The 20,043-nt window shown below is 36.8% G+C and overlaps 1 protein-coding gene across 2 annotated transcripts in view; it reads right to left on the minus strand.

Moving 5' to 3' along the window:
- sgtb (small glutamine rich tetratricopeptide repeat co-chaperone beta) overlaps window positions 1–20,043 on the minus strand; it is a 27,950-nt gene continuing 7,907 nt past the window's right edge. For both annotated transcript variants that reach the window (XM_022681203.2, XM_022681202.2), the window contains exons 2-12: window positions 19,724–19,838; window positions 19,012–19,115; window positions 16,425–16,500; window positions 15,718–15,817; window positions 12,270–12,374; window positions 11,972–12,110; window positions 10,544–10,606; window positions 6,247–6,284; window positions 5,002–5,085; window positions 3,850–3,972; window positions 1–2,922 (exon numbers count right to left, since the gene is read on the minus strand). In XM_022681203.2, coding sequence (XP_022536924.1) covers window positions 3,861–3,972; window positions 5,002–5,085; window positions 6,247–6,284; window positions 10,544–10,606; window positions 11,972–12,110; window positions 12,270–12,374; window positions 15,718–15,817; window positions 16,425–16,500; window positions 19,012–19,115; window positions 19,724–19,823 — 921 coding nt within the window. In that variant the 5' untranslated portion in view covers window positions 19,824–19,838 and the 3' untranslated portion in view covers window positions 1–2,922; window positions 3,850–3,860. The remainder of the gene's footprint in view (window positions 2,923–3,849; window positions 3,973–5,001; window positions 5,086–6,246; window positions 6,285–10,543; window positions 10,607–11,971; window positions 12,111–12,269; window positions 12,375–15,717; window positions 15,818–16,424; window positions 16,501–19,011; window positions 19,116–19,723; window positions 19,839–20,043) is intronic.

A 20,043-nucleotide genomic window follows, 5' to 3' on the forward strand; every position in this document is an offset into this window, starting at 1 on the left:
TTATCAGTCATAAGCGATTTCAAGACACATTTATTGACCTGTTTTGTTTTTTTATTGTTCTTCTTTTATTTTCAGACAAACATTAAAGAGCGTAGTGTTTACACGCAGATTCTCTTAAGCTTAAATTACACATCTGACTACAAATGTCAGATCATGGAGCATGCAAAATAAATTAGGCTGAGACACTAATGCTCACTCCTGCGACATCATTTGTTCCCTTATTGTAAAATAAACGAATAAAGAGTTGGTGGAATTCCTGTGAAGCTAAAGTCACATTTTTATATATTTATATATATATGAACAGATTTCTCTTAAATCATTCACAAAATGTTTCGACTGTTCCTAAAATGAACAAAAAGTGCAGTAAAACCCATCACTTAATATGTTAAAATTCCTCGTATATCAAGGACTAAGACCATGAGCCAAAGATAAAGAATCGATAGGCACAAAATCAATCATAAATCGCTTGTTAAAATGGAATGGAAACGCTCTCGACCCTGATGTGTCGCTGCCAGGCGTCGTCGTGAAAAGAGCAGAGGACTGGCACATAAACCTACGCACACAAATATAGAGAAGCACGAAAGATCAGCAGTCTGCCGTGTTGGATGGTGGTTCTCTCTGAGTACGGTTACGGTAATTAAAGGATGGTTTATCTCTCCCTGCACACCACAAAGCTACAAACTCTCGCGCTTTAGGAGAACCTTTCACACTACTCCACCTCCCACAGGTTTATAGAGGATTTAAAGGTGCTTTAAAGGGCCTGTATTTAACGTAGGATATTTTTTTTATTTACAATTTGCAGAATGTAACACAAAATATGGCATGTACACAAAGATTATGACACATTTAAAGGAGAACTCCAGTATGAAATTACATTTTTGTGTAGTAAAACATAATAAAGACTATTAATCTTTGTTAACTAGCCCACCTCCACTCTCCAACAGCTTTCTGAGATCCAGTATTTTTTTGTTTACAGTTTGTCCAAACATGCTTTAGAAAGAATGATATGGAGCATAATTTTCCCCTGCAGATAAATCACTTTTTACACCGTTATCCAGGCTTAAAGTAGCTCCACTCCTCATTGATAGAATCTGGAAAGCTCTGTCATTTAAAATGAGGCATTAATAACTTTAAAAGTGCACAAGAAGCTTATAAAAAAACACTGTTTACATCCTGTACCGTAATCTAATCTCCAAGTTCCGCCATCTTAAGGTAAAGCTAAAAGATGGTGGCACCCGTGTTATTTACAAGTTGTAAATAGTGTTTTTTAATAATTTTCTTGTGCAATTTTATACCTCGTTTTAAATGTCCGGGCTCTACCAATGAGGTGTGGAGCTACTTTGAGCCTGAATAACAGTGTAAAAATCGATTTATCTGCAGAAGCAAAATATGCCCCATATAAGCTGTAGGAAAGCAAAGGTGTGCTATTCAACAAAGGTTTATCATGTTTTACTACACCAAAAGTCAATTTTACATCAGAATTCTACTTTAAATAATCATAAGCTGCAGCATGTGATCTCCTTGGCTCCCCCTACAGTTGAGAAGTGTAATGCACTTTTACTCCACTGCTGTAAATACAGATCACACTCTGCACACCCATCAGTAAGCCTGCCTGTGTTGAGAAGCTGAGAGATACAGAAGTGGAAGCTGTTGTGAGAGAAGCCTGTGGACTGAGGCGGTAGATTAATGTTACAGGATTTTACACTAATAAGACTTCTTATGGGTTTTACACGGTTTAAAGTTTCCAATATATTAAATAAAATTAAACAGAAATTGTGCTTTAAAAATTGCTGTAACATTACGTAGCATATTTAAAATAAAATGCTCAACTGACTGTAATAAGTAGACTTTAGAGGCTCAGCTTGTCAACAAATGCAGCACTCTCTCCCCTCATCAATCCAAAGGGTGATATTGATCAGGACAAGGGAAAAATAATAAAAAAAAAAAAATAATAATAATAATAATAAAACATGTTCAATCAATTTCTTAAATCTGAAAAAAATAATAAAAAAATAAAATGCATGTTTAAATCATAAATTGTTTTATGGCACTGATACACAAAAAAAAAAAAAACATTATTTTGTCTGCCCTACTTCAGTGTACCTGGGGTAGCAGATACAGAAACAACAATCAGCATCACTTTAAAGAAGCAATATGTAGACTATTTGTATCTTATTATAACAATAAAAAAATAAGGCTCCACTGGCCTTTAAGTATTGTATTGTCACTTTTTATTACTGGAACAGCTGCAATATTACTCTGTTGGCTCAGTCCACATGCTTATTGTACATTCAGTGATGCCTCTGTATCTCTGTATCAATTTTCAATGTCTCTGCATCTCTCAGCTTGTCCAAACATGCATGTGTAAAGCATGTTCTCTAACGGTGGCTCAAAGCGCAAATTTTCCACAGATCCCACTTCCCAACTGTTGGGGGAGCCAGTGGTTGACTACACTGCTGCAGGATGAATGGTGGGTGGTAATATGTTAATGTTCATGGCTGTGACATCACAAACTCATGAACATACTACTCTGATTGGACTACAAAGTGAAAAGCATGTTTTGAAACATGTATGTAAAATATTTGCTTTTGATGATACAGGCCTTTTACATGATCTGAACATCTGCTATAATATTCCACCCAATTCCATCAGAACGCTGTGAACAGCAGTGCGGTGTTGGGGGGGTGGGGTGGGGAAGTGGTTTTGTGTGAAAGGAGCTGTAGACTTGTTTCCTCTGCCTCCCTCCCGGACGGAAGCCCAGTCCCTGTAAAGTGCCTTGGCCCCATTTTCCCTCTCCTCACTCCAGCTCTGCCAGTGCTCAGATTTGAAAGAATGGGTGTAGAGATTGCATTCACGACTTCCCTTCTCCTTCTTCACCTCCTCCTCCTCTCGTCTCATCTCGGTTTTTCCCCTCACGCGGTCCTGCAGGGGGAATACAGACAAAAATGAATGAACAGGGCATCAAAACAGCTCTAAACATTACAGCAATAGTGCAGCAAAAAATCAAATTTATCCCTTAATTTTTTACACCAATTACTCTTTATTAAAAGAATAAATCTGCACTACCTTATAATCCGGTTGAGCTTTGAATTCTACCAGTCTTAGGAGGTATTAAGCAGCAGTAAAGCCTCTCTTATGAAGTGCAGCGTTATAAAGGCGTTTTAGTGAAGATTCTCCAGCACTAAGGCTGGAGCAGTATTAGCATTAGCCGCTAACTGCAGCAATAGCTATTTCGCATTCAGAAGTGAGTATATTGGACTGCCAGCTAATTTAGCCCTAGCTTACCGGAACACTCAGGGTTCCGCAGTGTAGCACTATCAGGGGCATTTACTAGCGCTAAGTGCTGCTAACCATGACTTGCACTGCTGCTAACCGTGTAAAAGTCTTTACAGAAGCACTTTACTAACCCAAATAAACAGTTTTCAGGAGAGAAATCTGTGTAGATTAACATCCAGTGCTCATTTGACTTTAAATGAAAATGTTATTTTTAACAGTATAACAGCTTTGTTTACATAGGTTTCCGCAGCGACTAGGCCTTCTGAATTAGAAGGTAAACATGGCAACACCCTTGTTCCTTACTAGTGTCGCTTAAAATGCGCCTTATAATCCGGTACGCCTAATCAAGCAGCTCAATTTTTGATGGGCATGTCAGTGTACCTTTTGATATCATAACGACAAGAAAAGTATGCCTTGTGCTGCTCAAAACTCGAAAAAGGCATGTACTAATTCTCTTATCTCTTATTAATCATGGGTGTGTTTGAAATAAACCAATCAGTGTGTCACTATCCTTTTTTTTAAGATCTCTGTGTTATGCTGTTGCGAGGATAGCAATACGCTATTGTAGCGAACCTGTGCAATGATCAGGAATGCTCCTCAGCACTGCCACTGAAGGAGCGGCTCCGGATGTGGTTCCTCAGCTGCTCGATCAGCTCTGGGTTCTGCTGCTGGATCTGCTGGGCGAACTGCTGACCTCTGATCCAGAGAGAAGGAGGAGTAGAAAACAAAAACGAGAGCAAATATAACAATAAGAAGTGCAGAAGAGCATGACTGGGTTCAGGAAACACTGCATTATACTGTTATAATCACAATAGATTACACTGGTATAAATATCATATACTAGTGCCTCTCTAAAAAAAATAGAATATGATTAAAAGTTATTTTACTTTTAGTAATTCAATTCAAAATGTGAAATATATTATACAGATGTATTAAACACAGAGTGATCTATTTTAAGCCTTTAAAAGCCCTTACAGCCAATGAAAACCCAAAAATCAGTGTCTCAGAAAATTAGAATATTATATAAAACCAATTAGTACTTTGGGCAGTGTGGGCAGTGTGCCAAGTCCTGCTGGAAAATGAAATCCACATCTCCATAAAAGTTGGCAGCAGAGGGACGCATGAAGTGCTGTAAGATGTTCTGGGAAAACAAAACTGCACTGACTTTAGACTTGATAATAAAACACAGTGGATCAACAACAGCAGATGACATGTCTCTCCAAACCATCACTGATTATGGAAACTGCTCTTGATTGTTTCTTGATTTCTAAATAAAATATAAAATTTACTGATGATCAGTGATGGTTTGGAGAGACATGTCATCTGCTGCTGTTAATTCACTGTTTTATTATCAAGTCTAAAGTCCGTGCAGTTTTGTTTTCCCAGAAAATCTTACAGCACTTCATGCTTCCCTCTGCTGACAACTTTTATGGAGATGCAGTTTTCATTTTCCAGCAGGACTTGGTACACTGCCCACACTGCCAAAAGTACCAATTGGTCATAAAATTAATGTTCTAATTTTCTAAGATACAGATTTTTGAGTTTTCATTGGCTGTAAGCCATAATAATCAACAATAAAATGAATAAAAGCTTAAAATAGATCACTTTGTGTGTAATACATCTATATAATGAGTTCCACATTTTGAACTGAATTATAATTTTCTGAGATGCACTAGTATAGTGTTTTGAATGTTGAAGTACAGCCGTGTAGATGTAGATACTTACGCTTCAATGAGGCTGGAGATGTCCGACATGCCTCCAACCCCGGCTGCTGGCCCTCCGACCGCGTTTGACATCATTCCAGACATTCTGCACAGAGAGCATGACAGGAGGAAAACACATTGCAGAATTCCCAGGTTGTTTTACATTTATAACTGCCAGTAATCAGACGCTGAGGCATCTGAGCGCTGGAAGCCGAGCGGGATGATTTAGTGTCGACATATTGATATCAAGTTCAATCAGTTCCCATGAACAGCTACTAAATACTAATTCATCACCAGAAATCCCAGGCGGCAGAAAGCCATCTGTCCATCATCCAACATCCTGAGCTTACTAATGCAGTCAGATCCTCACAGCAATGCTCAAAAGTGGACAGTAGAGAGACAGTTACTCCAACAAAAGTGGGGTTAACAAAACAAAAACTCTCATTAATACCTATGATTTAAGAAGAACCAATCAATGAGCAGGTGTCTCAACACTTTTGCCCCAAGAATGTCTCAACAAAGCTTGAGTCCCATTAGGGGTGGGCAAAATTATATCCCATACAATATATCGTGACACAGAAATATCATGATATTAAAAATCCATATCGTGATAATAGGGCTGTTCTGTCTTAAAAGTAGTCTATTATTTACTGTCAAGCTTTAGGTTTATTTATTGTATAATTATTTTAGTTTGCAGTTTATATGCATGCACTAAATATTCTGCAATATTATTTACTGCATTATATTATTGTATGCTATATTTTTTATTTTGCCACATTATGATTATTCTGTTATACTCTTATACTATATTCCTGAAATGAATGAATTATTTTAGTTTTCCTATATCGCCAAGTATGTCAGTATCGCAAAAATACCCTGAAATATTGTGATATTATTTTAGAGCCATATCGCCCACCCCTAAGTCTCATTCAAACCTCATGTTGAGAGCAATAAATTGCCAATTGTCCAATTATCTCTTTAAGGTAACAATAAATGATTAATGCACTATTTCTAATCTAAGTCTATTGAATTAAAGCTGAAAATCTATACTACACTAATCACATTGCTTCAATTGCTTCAATTTAAATCCATTACAATAAAGTTGTATTCCATAATTTTTTTATTAAAAATTTAAGTTTTGTTGCTCTTATGGAACTTTAGTGTGGGTCTGCCATAATCAGTATGCTATATTAATAATAAAAAAATAGATTAAATCTGTGGTTTTATAAACTTAAAAAAACTGAAAACATGAGTATGGTGTACTTACAGCTGCTGCACCTGCTGGTTTTGCATGACACTGGCAGCCTGTGGAGAAAGAAGCAGCATTTAAGGTAAGGGTGGACAATATGATACAAAATATTACATTACAATATTTAAGACACAATATTTATTGTGATATTTAGACACACAGACAACATGCATCAGTGTTAGATGTTAAAAACTGCTTTTTCAATGCTCGTACCTACATTTATACAGTACCAGTCAAAGTTTGGACGAACCAACTTATTTAATTTCTTTCTTTTTTTCCTCTATAGTAAATAAATAGTGAAGTAATCCAGATTATGAAGAAACACAAGGAATCATGTAGTAACTTAAAAGTGTTAAACAAACTAAAATACTATTTTAGGTGCTCTTATCTGGGGAGCTGTTGACTTGCGGTTTTTGAGGCTGGTAACTCTGATGAACTTATCCTGTACAACAGAGAAAACTATTGGACTTCCTTTCCTAGGGCATTCCTGATGAGTGCCAGTTTCATCATTATAATGTTTCGGATGGTCTTTGCAGTGACTGCACTTGAGAATACTTCCAAAATTATTGAAATTTTTCGGATTGACTGACCTTCATTTCTAAAAAAAAAAATATATATATATATATATATATATATATACAGTTGTGGTCAAAAGTTTACATACACTTGTAAAAAAACATAATGTTATGGCTGTCTTGAGTTTTCAATAAGTTCTACAACTCTTATTTTTCTGTGATAGAGTGATCGGAACACATACATGTTTGTCACAAAAAACAGTCATAAAATTTGGTTCTTTCATAAATTTATTATGGGTCTGCTGAAAATGTCACCAAATCTGCTGGGTCAAAAATATACATACAGCAACAAAATTTGTCAATTTTGGTGATGTAGCGAGTTGTGTCAATCAAATTAGCTTCATGTCATGGCCTCTTCACTTCTTGTAAGTGATTCTGATTGACTACAGCTGTTGACTTCTCATGAGCCCATTTAAATAGGGCTCATTTGACCCAGTGATTAGACTCAGCTACAAAAGCTACAATGGGAAAGTCAAAGGAACTCAGTGTGGATCTGAAAAAGCGAATTATTGACTTGAACAAGTCAGGGAAGTCACTTGGAGCCATTTCAAAGCAGCTACAGGTCCCAAGAGCAACTGTGCAGACAATTATACGCAAGTATAAAGTGCATGGAACAGTTGTGTCACTGCCACGATCAGGAAGAAAACGCAAGCTATCACATGCTGCCGAGAGGAGATTGGTCAGGATGGTCAAGAGTCAACCAAGAATCACCAAGAAGCAGGTCTACAAGGATTTGGAAGCTGATGGAACACAGGTGTCAGTCTCCACAGTCAAGCGTGTTTCACATCGCCATGGACTGAGAGGCTGCCGTGCAAGAAAGAAGCCCTTGCTCCAGAAAAGGCACCTTAAGACTCGGCTGAAGTTTGCTGCTGATCACATGGACAAAGATAAAACCTTCTGGAGGAAAGTTCTCTGGTCAGACGAAACAAAAATTGAGCTGTTTGGCCACAACACCCAGCAATATGTTTGGAGGAGAAAAGGTGAGGCCTTTAATCCCAGGAACACCATGCCTACTGTCAAGCATGGTGGTGGTAGTATTATGCTCTGGGGATGTTTTGCTGCCAGTGGAACTGGTTCTTTGCAGAAAGTAAATGGGATAATGAAGAAGGAGGATTACCTCCAAATTCTGCAGGAAAACTTAAAACCATCAGCCCGAAGGTTGGGTCTTGGGCGCAGTTGGGTGTTCCAACAAGACAATGACCCAAAACACACATCAAAAGTGGTAAAGGAATGGCTAAACCAGGCTAGAATTAAGGTTTTAGAATGGCCTTCCCAAAGTCCTGACTTAAACCCCATTGAGAACATGTGGACAGTGCTAAAGAAACGGGTTCATGCAAGAAAACCATCACATTTAGCTGAACTGCACCAATTCTGTCAAGAAGAGTGGTCAAACATTCGACCTGAAGCTTGCCAGGAGCTTGTGGATGGCTACCAAAAGCGCCTAGTTGCCGTGAAAATGGCCAAGGGACATGTAACCAAATACTAATGTTGCTGTATGTATATTTTTGACCCAGCAGATTTGGTGACATTTTCAGCAGACCCATAATAAATTTATGAAAGAACCAAATTTTATGACTGTTTTTTGTGACAAACATGTATGTGTTCCGATCACTCTATCACAGAAAAATAAGAGTTGTAGAACTTATTGAAAACTCAAGACAGCCATAACATTATGTTTTTTTACAAGTGTATGTAAACTTTTGACCACAACTGTATATATATATATATATATATATATATATATATATATATATATATATATATATATATATATATATATATATATTAGAATTAGAAATGTATTCAAATAGAGCTATTCACTGTATACCAACTCTACCTCTTCACAACTTTATGACTGATGCTCTCAGACACATACATTGCATAGTCCAAATCTGAGGTAAATCCACAGAGCGGGGAGGGCGATATGGCCCTAAATTAATATCACAATGTTTCTGGGTATTTTCCCAATAATTGTAGTTAAGAAACACTTAAAAATATTTAGTTCATTTTAAGAATATACTATTGCAGCAAATAAATGTTATTTATAATATTTTCACAGAAACTAAAGAAATTCTGTATCTGTTTTGTCTAGCTTGTAAACAACTGTAACTTACTGATAATGTAACAAAAAATAATAATATTATGAAAAAAGGAATATTTAGTGCATGCGTTTAAACTGCAAACATGATAATACAAAATATAACCTTGACACAAAACAATACAAAATAGAATTCTTTCAAGACAGAATACCACCAATATGATCATAATATGATTTTTTTTTTACTTTTTACTTTTTTAATTAAAAAACATTACAACTATTTTATCATGCAAGATATGGCATATCTCGCCCATCACAGACTATACTGTAGATACAGGGGTTGGACAATGAAACTGAAACACCTGGTTTTAGACCACAATAATTTATTGTGGTGACGGACAGTTCTGGTGGAAACAGGAGAGTTGAGAAGCACATTGAATTCTGCCGTGATTTGGGCAGCCGTGGTTTTATGTTTTTTGGATACAATCCGGGTTAACACCCGAACATCCCTTTCAGACAGCTTCCTCTTACAGCATCCACAGTTAATCCTGTTGGATGTGGTTGGTTCTTCTTGGTGGTATGCTTACATTACCCTGGATACCGTGGCTCTTGATACATCACAAAGACTTGCTGTCTTGGTCACAGATGCGCCAGCAAGACGTGCACCAACAATTTGTCCTCTTTTGAACTCTGGTATGTTCAAAAAGATGTAAAATATTACAATGTAGTGTGCATTGCAATATTTGGAGCAGAACTGTGCTCTTACCCTGCTAATTGAACCTTCCCACTCTGCTCTTACTGTTGCAATGTACAATTAATGAAGATTGGCCACCAGGCTGCTCCAATTTAGCCATGAATGACAGGTGTTTCAGTTTGATTGTCCAACCCCTGTATAATCTCACTGTATCCTGAGTGGTAAGTGTGTGGTTATAATGTGTTTTTAGCTTGAACTAGTTAAGAGTCCAGCTGTAAGAGTCCCAGCATTCAGCCGGGTACAATCAGCCTATAGATCACTGTGTCAGTAGTCTGGGCACAACTGGACACAGCCTTTGTGTTACATAACACAGTTCTGTGCGTATGATGTAACAATGCTGTTTATTCAGACCTACAGCAGCTGTTACTTTCTCCAACCACACCGAGCGTTCCAGAGCTGACCTTTCACAGACAGAGTACGTGCTCCTCATTACTGAACTCCAGCAGGGCCAACCTTTCTGTCCTGAGGTCTGTCTGAGGTTAGGGTTAAGATTTGTGCAAAAAAAATACAGCGCTGGAAAATATTTAAAGACCACTTCAGTTTCTGAATCAGTTTCTATGATTTTGCTATTTATAGGCATATGTTTGAGTAAAATAAACATTGTTGTTTTATTCTATAAACTACGGACAACATTTCAATGTAAAGAAAACAAGTTCATGTTCATAAAGTTTTAAGAGTTCCGAAATCAATATTTGGTGGAATAACCCTTGTTTTTAATTACAGTTTTCATGCATCTTGGCATGTTCTCCTCCACCAGTCTTACACACTGCTTTTGGATAACTTTATGCCACTTCTGGTGCAAAAATTCAAGCAGTTGAGCTTGGTTTGATGGTTTGCAATCATCCATCTTCCAGAGGTTTTAAATTTGGTCAAATCAAAGAAATTCATCATTTTTAAGTGGTCTCTTATTATACTTTTCCAGAGCTGCAAGCAGCCAACAGTTCTTACCATGCTAATGAAGGCTGGATTGTTGATGAGACTCGCCATGTCAAAACCCAATCCTGCAGCCGTCTGTGAACACAATTACAAACAACAAAAACTATGAACCTCAACAGGTTTTTACCTTTTCAGGAGAAATCCAGTGTGGAATCAACTTGAGTTGTAGTGAAACATGAAAATGAATACAAACTTTTGTGGAATATCCACCTCTGTTCACCCCCCGCATTAAGAAACAGTTTACCAATGCTATTGATAGGGGCATAGCACTGCCCATGCAAAAAAATGCTATTTTTACACCATTAACAAACTTGATATTTAAAAACTAAGCACTAAAACCTTTGAAAGGACACAGGTAGTTTATTAAAACACTGTTTATACACCGTACCTTCAGGTAGTTCTCTTGCATCCAAAATCTTGAGATTAATCACAATAATGCTCTATCCGGACAGGTTTAGTTTCTCAGGGGGTCGTGGGGTAATTTTCTCTTTTATAGGGGGTCATCTGTGATTTTATTTAAGTCCAAAACAACCACATATGTGTTTTTCTCAGACTTTCTCTGAGAAAATTGCAGGCTGAATTATCTACTGTTTTTCGCTGAACGGGTAATTTTAGTCCCGTCTGGATCCACATTTCTGAGTTTCGTCTCCTTGCGTTTAATAAAATTCTCCACTTTAGGCGTGCGTTTCCATGGAGATCCACGTAAACACAACAGCGAGTGGAAATGCAGGAGCTACTGAATGCGATGTCATGTGACCGAGAAAACCTAAAAAAACTCACTGGTCCTCCTGTTTTTTCAATTGCAGTTCGGATGCAAGAGTTTTATCACTGAGTAGAAATGTGAAATATTTTTCATAGACGTCCCCTTGAAAAGTCTGATCTACTCACAGGACTCGAATCTGATCTACTCACAGGACTCGAATCTGATCTACTCACAGGACTCAAATCTGATCTACTCACAGGACTCGAATCTGATCTACTCACAGGACTCGAATCTGATCTACTCACAGGACTCAAATCTGATCTACTCACAGGACTCGAATCTGATCTACTCACAGGACTCGAATCTGATCTACTCACAGGACTCAAATCTGATCTACTCACAGGACTCAAATCTGATCTACTCACAGGACTCGAATCTGATCTACTCACAGGACTCGAATCTGATCTACTCACAGGACTCAAATCTGATCTACTCACAGGACTCAAATCTGATCTACTCACAGGACTCAAATCTGATCTACTCACAGGACTCGAATCTGATCTACTCACAGGACTCGAATCTGATCTACTCACAGGACTCAAATCTGATCTACTCACAGGACTCAAATCTGATCTACTCACAGGACTCGAATCTGATCTACTCACAGGACTCGAATCTGATCTACTCACAGGACTCAAATCTGATCTACTCACAGGACTCGAATCTGATCTACTCACAGGACTCGACGCCTCTTTCTTCTTCTGTTCAGCCACCTTCAGGTTGGATTTGTAGGTGTCGTTTTCAGGATCTAATACCAGAGCCTTCTTAAAGTAGGAGATGGCCTCTGGATACTTGCTCATGGACGTCAGTGCCAGACTGAATACCAAAAACCCAACAGTTACTATAAAATTCTTTATTTGATACAGTTCAGGCCTTATTAAATAAATCACATTATTATTCTACTGTTCTATATTCTACTCACTGTACTCTTTAACTGTATAATAAATCTATATTAATATAATTACAGCTGCTCACCCCATTCTCCCGTAGGCCTTGCTGTACGTCGGATCAATAGCTATCGCCCGCTCACAGTCTCCAGTAGCTTCTGTATAATTCCCCAGTTTACTGTGTGCAGCAGCTCTACGATTAAAAAACAAAAAATATTAATAAACATCAAATAATGAAACGTCAGATAAACCTTTTTCTAGCCCTGACATTTTTACTTTCACTTTTAACTCAGATTCTGGCTGTAAGTGATGATCTGGACAAAAACTAAGCATACATTACATTTTATTTTTTCCCAGTTCACAATTTTTTTTTTTGGTAGAACATTTTCTCAATGTTAAATTTAACATTGTTAGAACGTTTAATCTATGGAGTCAAAAAAGGGTCATAAAGATTTTGAGTTTGTAAAACAGAAGTCACAAATGTACTGAAACTTGTAACTGCGTTTAAACAACTGCATGCACGAAAATCCAAATCCACAAATGAACTGGAATGTGCAAACTTGAAACAGAAAATAATATTAATAATAATTCAAATGTACGAATGTGAAAAAAATATTTTAATTATATATAAATATATATTTTTTAATTTGTAAATCCAATCTCTTGAATGTGTGAATCAGTACTGCTCAAATGGCTTAAGCTGGGTCAGACCAAAAATCACATGGAATTTGTGAGGTTGTAAATGTGACAGTGGGTGTTTTTCACTGTGGAGCTAAAAATCCTCTCATTCATCTTCTCTGCTGCGTGTGCGAAGCTCTAGCTGCAGTTGCGAATTTTGACCCTGTTTTGACGCCTGATTGATGGACCAATAGGAAAGCTTTATCCGGACCAATCAGATTACGGGGTTTGTTTAACCAATCAGAACAATGGGTGGGTCTCTGCAGCTCGGAGTACTGGGTGTGTCTACACTGGAAATGATGTATTCCCGAGAGTAAAAAAAGGTTTATTGATTGAATGATTGGTAAGTTGAGTTATCCAGGGATCAAGAGTGTTCTTCGTGGAGTATAAATTTAGTCGCCATCCTTCTCTCTACCACCACCTCCGTGTCCGTTCCTTGAATATTCAGCTGTCGGGGTGTTTTTTTTTTTTTTTTAGTTTATCACTGTATATCTTATAAACATTTACGTTTCCTTACATTTTATGATTACTAACACTCCTGTTATTTAGATCCTTCAAATAATATAAATACTGATACAGTACCTGGCCAATAATAAACTAATAAACCAATAAACCAAGAAACTCTTGAAATATAGCAAAATGACCCTATTCGCTATCATTTACCAAACGTAGCCTAAAAAGAAACACACTATTAATTAATAAAATTCATGCACAAGGGGCGTCCCTACTACTATTAATTTTATTTAAAATACATTGAACAGCATAAATATTAGACTAATAAAAGGCATGAGCACCAGCGTGAATGTCTGAAGAAGGTATATTGTAAATTTGTATTTAAAAACTGAAGAGCTCTGGTTCAGGAGCTCGGATCTGCAGTGAATTGCTTTAGACTGAGTCTCTCTGTAAGAGCATTGGCTGAACAGAGTTTAAATGTATTGGCTTTCAAAACTGGAAGGTGGAGCTCATTATCTTATTATTAAACGCCGCTTTTTACGCCGCTTTTTACGGTGTCAAGAGAGACACTAAAACGCCGCTTTGTATGCCGTCTTATTGCGCTGAGACGGCGCTCTGTACGGCGCGCCAAAAGGGTCGAAAAACACCGTGGGAAACGGCGTCTTCTGTGCTTTTAGCGGCGTTTTTAACGGCGTCGTGAAATCATACGGCGTATATTACGGCGTCTTGAAATCATACGCGTATATTACGGCGTAAAACCCACACAGAACGGCGTATTTTACGCCGTTCTTTTCTATAAAAGGCGTCCAGGCGTTTTTTTGGGCCTTTTGGCGTTCCATACGCAACTGCAGCTAGAGCTTCGCACACGCAGCAGAGAAGATGAATGAGAGGATTTTTAGCTCCACAGTGAAAAACACCCACTGTCACATTTACAACCTCACAAATTCCATGTGATTTTTGGTCTGACCCAGCTTAAGCCATTTGAGCAGTACTGATTCACACATTCAAGAGATTGGATTTACAAATTAAAAAATATATATTTATATATAATTAAAATATTTTTTTCACATTTGTACATTTGAATTATTATTAATATTATTTTCTGTTTCAAGTTTGCACATTCCAGTTCATTTGTGGATTTGGATTTTCGTGCATGCAGTTGTTTAAACGCAGTTACAAGTTTCAGTACATTTGTGACTTCTGTTTTACAAACTCAAAATCTTTATGACCCTTTTTTGACTCCATATTAATCTCCCCAGATTCAAATTTTTGGTTAGTGGAACATTTTCTAAATGTTACATTTAACATTGTTAGAACATTCAATCTTCATATAACAATTTTTGGTTAGTAGAACATTTACCAAATGTTACATTTAACATTGCTAGAACATTCAATCCTCCCAGCTCAAAATTTTTGGTTAGCAGAACATTTTCTAAATGTTAAATTTAACATTGTTAATACGTTCAATCTTCTCATATTACAATTTTTGGTTAGTAGAACATTTTCTAAATGTTACATTTAACATTGTTTAACATTGTTAAAATGGTCAATCTTCCTAGATTACAATTTATGGTTAGTAAAACATTTTTTTATATATTTAACATTGTTTAACATTGTTATAACGTTCAATCTTTCTACATTAAAATTTTTGGTTAGTAGAACATTATTTTAAAAGTTACATTTAACACTGTTAGAACGTTTAATTTTCCCAGATTACAATTTTTGATTGGTAAAACATTTTCTAAATGTTACATTTAACATTGTTAAAATGGTCAATCTTCCTAGATTACAATTTTTGGTTAGTAATTTTTTTTTTTTAACATTGTTATAATGTTCAATCTTCCAAGATTAAAATTTTTGTTTAGTAAAACATTTCCAAAATGTTAAATTTAACATTGTTTTAATCTTTTCAGATTACAATTTTTGATTAGCAGAACATTTTCTAAATGTTACATTTAACATTGTTAATACGTTCAATCTCCCCAGATTACAATTTTTGCTTAGTAGAACATTATCAAAATTTTACATTTAACATTGTTAGAACGTTCAATCTTCCCATATGAGGCGTGAAAACAGACTGTTGACAGGGTGTAATAAAGCAATTAGCATCATGACCCCCCTGTTTCACATCTGCTATTTTGATTTGGACTAAAAAGTGTAAAGATCCAGATTAAACATGGTAGGTGTGAAAGCAGCCTAAAATCTGATTGGATAAATTGTCTACGCTGAGCTGGATAAATCAGTTCTGAGTCACATTAAGGCAAACAATTCAGATTTGAGTGGCTCCAGTCTGGTAGTGTGAACACAGCCTCAGTCAGCTGTAAGAGGTGAACTGGATTAGGTTAGGTTAGATCAGTATCTAATGCTCAGTATCTCTGTGTGTTTTTTGGTGTAGTTTCTCTCACCTGTTGCAGTAGTACACAGCGTTTCTTTGGTCCAGATGGATGGCTTTTGTGTAACACTCCACAGCGCAGCTATAATTCTCCTCCTTCATGTGGTTGTTGCCTGACGATCAATAAAACGTTTATCACTGCAGCGTAACTCTCATAACTCTCTGTATGATAGAAACATTTACCTTGTATCTCATTTTCCTGCTTTTATTTATGAAGTACAAGGCATACAGTACCAGTCAAAAGTGTGGACACACCTTCTCGTTCCATGTTTTTCTTTATTTCTTTATTAAATGTATTTTTTTATATTGTAGATTAATATTAAAGATATGAAAACTATTAAGGGACACATATGGAATCACATGATTTGAGGTGATTTAATTGGGATGAGCTGGAGCTTCAGAGCATGAACGAAAAACAGCAACTATTGTTCAGCACCTCCAGAAACTCCTTCCTTCAAGACGCTGAGAAAACTATTCCGCATGGGTTCCTGTTTAGCTTTAATATAGTCTTCGATATTAAATTTGTAATGTAAAAAAAGTATAAAATGAAAGAATACACACTGAATAAGAAAAGGTGTGTCCAAACTTTTGACTTTTACTCTATGTTAGCCTTATGATATACGTTTCCACGTTACAAAGCCATCTCAATACAAACAGTACATTATAAACTCATAGTTCTTATATTATAAATAAATTAGAAATAAACTGAGCTTCACTCACCTTCATTCTTCAGCTGCTCAGCTCTCTCGATGTCCTCTGGGGAGGGAGACGTCTCTTGTGATGCAACAATATCATTCTGTAGGTTCAGATTCAGAAAAGAACATTAGAATATGTATAAAACAATATAGAAAAGTAGAAAAGTGGGGCTGACAGTTATGATCAGAGCTGCACAATATTGATAATATTACAATTGATTTGTTTCTGTGAAAGATATATTGTAATATAGAGCTGGGCAGTATTATTCATTATAGCGGAGGGCAAATTAAATATTAATCGGTATACCCCATGTAGAACAGCACCGCCAAAAAAGCAGATACAACTCAGCTATTAGCAAGCTAATAGACTGGAGTGTCAGTAGCTCAACTCTGTGGAGTCAAACACTCTGTTCTGCCTGGAGAGGAATGAAAACAGCACTTTTATCTGAGGAGCTCCTGCTGCTGTTCCTTACTGTATGAGTGTTTTTATCTAAGTAAAAACAACAGCAAACAGCAATTATTCACTTAGAAAGAGACAAAGCGAATTTCGCGATTATTCCACAGCTCTTCTCGTCCAAAAGTTCTTCTCGTTCCCCAGATGAGCCCAGAATCGGTCCTGGGTACAAAATCATTTATTCAGCACAAGAGATAAAACTCCCTAAAACTCTGGATACAAGGTGAAAAAAGCTTCAAGAGCAGTAACTATAGCCCTTATTAAAATAATTTATTTTTTAACTGGAGAAAGAAGGGAATTGTGGTTGATTTTAATACTGTAATGCCTCTAATGGCTTCAAGAACAACATACAGTAAATTGATTTTAAACTTGTGTCTTACTTGTGCAATAGAGCTTTTGAGAAATATCTGTTTAAATACTGAAACATTGAGTATTTTAGGACAATTTATATTGTTTATGTAACTATTTTAATTATTTAGTTTCTCTAGTTTCTTTTTTAAAGTCTATTGTTTGCATTCTTCAGCTGTTTAAAGCCTTAATGTTTTATATTATATGTACTTCTATTAGTACAGTGGGGTAAGTCACAAACCTATATTAAAACCTAGTAATGCAAAAAAAAATTAAAAATTAAAAATACTGTAAAAAAACGTCAGAATCTTTAAAAATACCATGATACACATTTTTGCTCATACCGCCCAGCACTAATCCCAATATTTAAAAATCCATGAGTTTTTACCAGAAGCATGTCTTGATATTAATAATGATTTTATGGGTCATAATTTCCATATCAGTGCAGGATATATACTCACTTCTGCTTCCATTATCTGACCACTGTATGAGCTCCACCTGCCTTACAGCCCCACTGTTGAGGTGTACAATTACACACTGTAGCCCACCTGCTGTTGCACAAATAATCAGCCCCCCTCACCACATTCATTCCTGGTCAGTGTCTGGCCTGAGTGCTGTAGACTGTAGATATTATTTGGGTGCTACCTGGGCCTCTCTCTGCACAGTGGAGACAGTGGTATGGTAATGGTGCTGTGGAGAGTGGCTCCACTGATGTGGCTCAAGGACTAGAGGATGTCCAACACAATCTGTGCATCAACAGACCAGCTGCAGTGTCTAACTGCCCACCAGCAAAGTGAAGATACAAGGTAAGTGTTTCCAACTAACTGGACACTAAGTGGATATGAGTGTAGAGATGTAGAGATGTAAAGGTACTAGTGCATCTCAAAAAAACAGAATATCGTTCAAAAGTTGTTTTATTTCAATAATTCAGCTCAAAATGTGAAACTCATATATTATATACATGTATTAAACACAGAGTGATCTATTTTAAGCATGTATTTATTTTATTGTCTATGATTATGGTTTACAGCCAATGAAAACCCAAATATCAGTGTCTCAGAAAATTTGAATATTATATAAGACCAATTGGTACTTTTGGCAGTTTTTGGGAGTCCTGCTGAAAAATGAAATCCGCATCTCTATAAAAGTTGTCGGCAGAGGGAAGCATGAAGTGCTGTAAGATTTTCCGGGAAAACACTGCACTGACTTTAGACTTTTAGACTAGATAAAACACAGTGGATCAACACCAGCAGATGACATGTCACTCCAAACAAACCATCACTGATCACTGAAACTTCACACTAAACCTCAAGCAGTTTGGACTGTGTGTCTCTCCACTCTTCCTCCAGACTCTGCTCCCTTGATTTACAAATGAAATGTAAAATTTACTGATGATCAGAGATGATTTGTTTAGAGAGACATGTCATCTGCTGGTGTTGATCCACTGTGTTTTATTATCAAGTTTAAAGTCAGTGCAGTGTTTTTTTCACAAAATCTTACAGCACTTCATGCTTCCCTGAAAATGTGGATTTCATTTTCCAGCAGGACTTGGCACACTGCCCACACTGCCAAAAGTACTAATTGATCTTATATAATATTCAAATTTTCTGAGACACTGATTTTTGGGTTTTTATTGGCTGTAAGCCATAAAATCATCAACAATAAAATAAATAAATGCTTAAAATAGATCACTCTGTGTGTAACACATCTATATAATATATGAGTTTAACATTTTCAACTGAATTACTGAAATAAAGTAATTTTTCAATGATATTCTATTTTTTTAATGCACTAGTAAAGTGTTGTTCACCTTGAGGAGGGAGTTCAGGAAGATCTCTCTGAGGGGCTGTGGAGCTGCAAGGTGACAGTCACTCGAGCTGATCTTAAAGGTGGTCTCCAGACACTGTATTGCAACTATTACAGAAAAACAACATACATTCTTAAGATCATCTTCTGGACACACAGGCCTGAACAGCAGTTTTAGGTACTAGTTAAATTGTTTAAAACTGTTAATCTCAGCAGTAAGTGTGTCTTTCTAAATTCTTGGGTTTTAAACTGCTAGCTAATATTGCCTTGGCTTACCGGAACACTCAGGGCTCTTCAGTGTAGCGCTGTAGGGCGGCATTTACTGTTAGCCACCAATGCTAATGCTGCTGCACCTAGCCTTAGTGGAAATCTGGAAATCTGAGCTTACTGTTAATAAACTAAAGCGCTTTACTCGCCCAAATAAACAGTTTTTAGGATAAATTCTGTGTAAATTAACATCCAGCACTCGCTTGACTTAAAATGTAAATGAAATAAAATGTTTTTTTTGTTTCCTTAGTTTAGCTTAACTTAACTTAGAGACGTAATGGTGTTAGATCAGTGATCTTACTCTTACAAACATAATAAATATGGGGCTCACAGTTCCTGTTCACATCCAGTGTTCACATTCAAGGTCACAAAATCCAAAATACTCTTTAGTATCAGCAGTGGCCGCTATTCTTTTGACTTGCGATGTTTAAAACATGAGTCCGGCCTACCTTCGAGGCTTTCCTGTTCATCTGAATTGAGTGAGCCGCAGTGTGTCTGGTCTCTGAGGAACTGCACTATGGAATACGCCAGTCGCTTTTCCACTGCCATTTTATCTGTGAAGAACTGAAAGTAAAAGGGTTTTTAGATGAAACAACACTTTACTGAAGCTCAATCTTCATTAAAAAGCTTCCATTAAAGGGCCCATATCCTGCAGTGTTCATTATACTTGTGCTAGAACACATCTTTAACCATCCATGCAGTAAACACGCACAAACACACACATAGTGCAATACTGCACATACTGTGAGCACGCGTGCCCGGAGCTGTG

Source organism: Astyanax mexicanus, chromosome 20 (assembly GCF_023375975.1).
Source record: "Astyanax mexicanus isolate ESR-SI-001 chromosome 20, AstMex3_surface, whole genome shotgun sequence".
In the NCBI taxonomy this organism is placed as follows: domain Eukaryota; kingdom Metazoa; phylum Chordata; class Actinopteri; order Characiformes; family Acestrorhamphidae; genus Astyanax; species Astyanax mexicanus.